The sequence below is a fragment of the Ipomoea nil genome, unplaced genomic scaffold (genome assembly GCF_001879475.1).
Source record: "Ipomoea nil cultivar Tokyo-kokei standard unplaced genomic scaffold, Asagao_1.1 scaffold1978, whole genome shotgun sequence".
In the NCBI taxonomy this organism is placed as follows: Eukaryota; Viridiplantae; Streptophyta; class Magnoliopsida; order Solanales; family Convolvulaceae; genus Ipomoea; species Ipomoea nil.
In genome coordinates this window covers 134,292-138,977 of record NW_017618406.1, presented here as the reverse complement: position 1 = coordinate 138,977, position 4,686 = coordinate 134,292, and the positions used below count along the sequence as shown (strand labels likewise).

The 4,686-nt window shown below is 47.5% G+C and overlaps 1 protein-coding gene across 1 annotated transcript; it reads right to left on the bottom strand.

Annotated features, from left to right (window-relative positions):
* Positions 1-339: 339 nt before the first annotated feature.
* LOC109147192 lies at positions 340-3,950 on the bottom strand. Its single transcript, XM_019294828.1, has 4 exons — positions 3,441-3,950; positions 2,151-3,398; positions 1,739-1,879; positions 340-1,695 (listed from the first exon to the last, which is right to left on the bottom strand). The coding sequence occupies exons 1-4, from the start codon at positions 3,948-3,950 to the stop codon at positions 340-342; spliced, it is 3,255 nt and encodes a 1,084-aa protein (XP_019150373.1).
* Between the last annotated feature and the right edge of the window lie 736 nt (positions 3,951-4,686).

The window sequence follows — 4,686 nt, the reverse complement described above, 5'->3', positions numbered from 1 at the left end:
CCACATCAAAGAGTTCGCCTGCACAGAGGCTGCCTGAGCTAACGAATGAGCTAAAACATTTGAAGTACGGGGAATGTAAATAACTGAACAAGAAACTAATAAATTCGTCAAGTCTCGACATGCTGAAACAACTATACCATCATAAGTGTGAAACTCAGTCGCTGAATTAACAAGAGCGTGACACAGGTTCGAACAGTATGTCCGAAGCACAACTTCCGTAACCCCACGATCTCTAAGCCAAGATAGGGCCTCCTTACACGCATAGGCCTCCGCCATAAAGGGTCCCTGATATAACGGTAGAGTGCCGTTCTTGGCCGCAATGAAAACACCATCCGCGTCTTACAACACAAGGCCAAAAGCCCCTCTCCTTGTCGCGGCCGAGAAAGCCGCATCAAAGGAGCATTGTAGCGCCGAGGGCGACTGCCCAGCAGCGGCACTGGATGCAGCAGACTGCTGCTGCTGACCTGGACCATTCGTAGCCGCACGCCACGCGTGAAGAGATGCCAACGCCATTGCATGCACCTGCCGTGGCCTTCCCACCTTGAACTCCCATACCGCCGAGTTCCGTTGCAACCAAATATGGTACATAATGGCCACCATAGAAGTGAATTGATTCTCATCAACATTTTGCAATACCAACTGAAGCCATGCACCAAAATCATCTCCCACCGTATTCTGCACTATTAAACCCGAAACATTCCACACACATTTAGAATAATCACATTGTACCAAAGAGTGTAAAACATTTTCAGAACATAGAGCACACAAAGGGCATGCTAATGGGACTTCTACCCTCCTATTGAATAAATTCATAGTGGTGGGAAACACTCCCCTCACGGCTCTCCACAAGAAAACTTTCCACTTAGGGGGTGCCTTCAGGTTCCAAATTTTATTCCAAGATGAGAAGCCACTGGGGGGCACAATAACGGTCCCCATTAAATCACGGTAAGCACTTTTCACTGTGTAAATTCCTTTGGAGTCCCCATGCCAATACCACATATCATCAAAGGCAGGACTAATTGGTATTGTAGAAATCCGATCTACATCTCCGGGTGAAAATAACTCATTAAGTAAAGGAATGTCCCAGGTAGAGGATGCGGGGTCTATTAATCCAGACACTTTAACCTCCCCCAAATGAGGGGGTTTATCCGACACAATCCTTGGTTCAGAATCCCCTATTGACCACGGATCACCCCATACCAACGTGGTATTACCATTCCCAATCCTACGCCTGATATTGCGAGTAATCAAGCCCTGTGCAGCCATAATACTCCTCCAACAAAAGCTTGGATTATTTCCAACAGAGGCATTCAAAAAATCAGAATTTGGGTAGTACCTGGCTTTATACACCTTTGCTACCAACGATTGCGGATTAGTCAGAAACCTCTCACCCTGCTTGCCCAACATAGCTATATTGAAAACTCTCAAATCCTTGAAGCCCAACCAAGCAAGCCAATGAATTCCACCTCCATCCATCCCATTACGCCACCAGAATCTATTCATAACACGCTCCAGATTTTTACACAAAGAATCAGGCAACAGGAACACACTCATAGTAAAAGTTGGCATTGCTTGAGCCACAGATTTCAATAAAACTTCTTTCCCTGCCCGTGACAGAAGTTTCTTATTCCAGGAGCCTATTCTTTGTCTCACCTTATCCCCCACATATGCAAACACCGGCAAAAGCCGGCAAGCCTAAATATTTTCCAAAATTCACCGCTCGCTGAACCCCAAATACTGCAGCCACCATATCCCTATCTGCTTGCTGAGTATTTCTACTAAAACAAATATTTGATTTATGATAATTAATGGTCTGGCCAGAGAGCTCCTCATAAAATGAGAGAAACCGTTTGATCGCCTGTGCCTCACCAACATTTGCCTTGAAAAACAATAAACTGTCATCCGCAAAAAAGAGATGTGAGAGAGCAGGGCCCCTCTCGCCACCCTTAATCCATGGACAACACCTCTATCCAGAGCCTGCTGTAATAACAATGATAACCCCTCTGCACAGATAATAAACAAATATGGGGATAAAGGATCCCCTGACAGAGCCCACGAGACGGGGTTATCTGACCTCCAGACACACCATTAATCATAACATTATATGATACAGTAGTAACACATTCCATAATCAAGTTCACCCACCTCACCTGAAAGCCCAACGCCAACATCATCTTCCTCAAGAACGACCACTCCATTCTATCGTAAGCCTTCGTCATATCTAACTTCAGGGTTCCCAATCCCACCTTTCCCAACTGTTTCCTATTCAGGAAATGGCCCACCTCAGCAGCAACCAAAATATTATCCGTTATCAACCTGCCAGGGATAAAAGCACTTTGCGAAACAGAAATAATATCACCCAACAGGGGCTTCATACGGTTAGCAATAACTTTCGCAACTACCTTATACACAACATTACTCAGGGCGATCGGACACAGATCAGTTACCAACTCTGGGGACTGCGTTTTAGGAATAAGCACAATATTCGACTCATTAAGGCCAACTGGCAAAGACCCCGTATTTAAAGACTCCAGCACAAAACCAGTGACATCTGTCCCAACAACATCCCAGAATTTCTGATAAAAGCCCGGATTGATTCCATCCGGACCCGGGGCCTTGTCTGAAAACATAGCAAACAAAGCATCCCTTACCTCCCCTAGATCATAAGGCCGATTCAACCAATCATTATGGGACTGAGTAACACGAGTGTGGATAGAGGCAAAAAAATTTGCCCCATCATTCACAACCGGATTAGCAGTAAAAATGTCATTAAAATAATTCATTACAACCGGTTTCATTGCATCACCATCTACCCATCCACCCAAATCTTCTTTAAGGCGTAAAATAGTATTCTTACGTTTACGGGCAGAAGCATACCTGTAATAGAAACGAGTATTTGCATCCGCCCCACGAAGCCAGTGCTGCTTAACTCTTTGCCTCCAAAATACATCCTCTTGCTTCTCAAGCCTCACCAATTCAGTTTCTAGACGGCAAAAATCCTCTAACGCCTGAGGGCTCAGACGGCCCCGACAACTCATATGTTGTTTCTTGAAACTAGCGATCCACTCACCAAACTTATGGAAACGATCACCGCCCCAACTCTGAAGCCTCATACCACACCTCTCCAATCGGGTCTGCAAATCCTCCACCCCATGTCCCCACGCCTCCTCTACCACCTCCCTACAGCCCTCATCCAGCAACCAGGCCATCTCAAAGCGAAACTGTCGAGGCCCTACTCGGATCCCCACACCTGGCCGAATGTCCAGGAATAGAGACGAATGGTCCGATCTCCTAGTGAGTATATTATAGACCCTTGCACCCTCCACCACCCCCCGCCATTCATCACACGCCACAACCCTGTCTAACTTCTCATCCACCCAAGCCACAGTGCCTTCCCCCTTTTCCCAGGTAAATTGGTACTCAATCATAGGGATCTATACCAAACCACAATCCTCCAGCGCTTCCCCAAAACCCCTCAATAAAGATTCAGGATGCCGAAAACGTCCCCTCTTCTCATACTGGAAGAACAAGTCATTGAAATCCCCCAAAACCACCCAAGGCAGCGTAGAGCGAGACCTTAAGTGTCTTAAAAGATTCCATGACTCCTCTCTATCACTACGATCCAGGAAACCATAAAATCCCGTGATCCTCCAGTGCGCAAAACCATCAATCCGTATAACTACATCAACATGGTTTCTGGAATAACTTAGCAGACTAACCGTATCATTCGTTTTCCACAACAAGGCCAAGCCACCACTCAAGCCCCTACTATCCACATAGAACAGACCCTGAAACCCCAACTTCACACGTAACCGCTCAGCATGTTCTCTACCAACCTTCGTTTCCATCACGAAAATAAAATCGGGCTTCTTCCTGGATGCCATATCCAGCACTTCCCGAACTGTTCGTGGATCACCCAAGCCATGACAGTTCCAGCTCAAAGTACTCATAATGACGGGCGGGTCTGGGAACCAGAACCCGCCATGAACAAGTTTTTTGAAATGTCTGTCATTGCCACATCCACACCAACCCCCCCCCCCCCACCCCCAACTCCCTCACCATCCCGCCCCTCCTCCCTCCGCATCTTCGGTCCGCACGTCACTCCCTCCCCCGCCACCGGCTGCCCTACCGGACCACCCACAAACCCGCCATCCACCCCTGAGCCAACCGGCATCCCCCCAACCACAACCACCTCCTCCCTCTTCCCCCACCGGAATTAGTCAAGAATGGCCAATCGGCCTCGGTCCACGCTGCAATCCGCCCTTCATCTCAACCCCATACGGATATTGGTCCACCGTGAGTGTTGAATTACGTGCTTGCAAACAAAACTTGTATGAATGGCCTAACAAGCCACAAAAGAAGCAAAAAGTGTGTAATCTTTCATACTTGAAGCTCACCAAACACCACGTATTATCCCGTTTTGCCAACTTCATCCTCCGCCGCAAGGGCTTAGCCACCGGAATACTGACACGGATCCGATAAAACGCCTTCCACGGCCGGTCATCAAACCTCTCATCCCCCTTCACAAACCCACCAAGGAAATTACCAACCTGCTCCTGTATGACCATGGATGTATACCCATTGGGAGTCCATAGACCTGGACCCACATATCAACACTATCAAGCACCACATCCACCGGAAGTACCTCATCCTCCACCGGTCTACACACTAAGGTGTGATTATCAA

What these genes read in the sequence shown, in the direction of transcription:
- LOC109147192 (XM_019294828.1), bottom strand. Translation starts at nt 3,950, where the DNA reads ATGAGTACTTTGAGCTGGAACTGTCATGGCTTGGGTGATCCACGAACA. An exon ending in CGCTGGAGGATTGTGGTTTG is followed by an intron (nt 3,399 to 3,440) that starts GTATAGATCCCT and finishes ACCTGGGAAAAG; the next exon opens with GGGGAAGGCACTGTGGCTTG. An exon ending in ATAGGGATATGGTGGCTGCA is followed by an intron (nt 1,696 to 1,738) that starts GTATTTGGGGTT and finishes GAAAATATTTAG; the next exon opens with GCTTGCCGGCTTTTGCCGGT.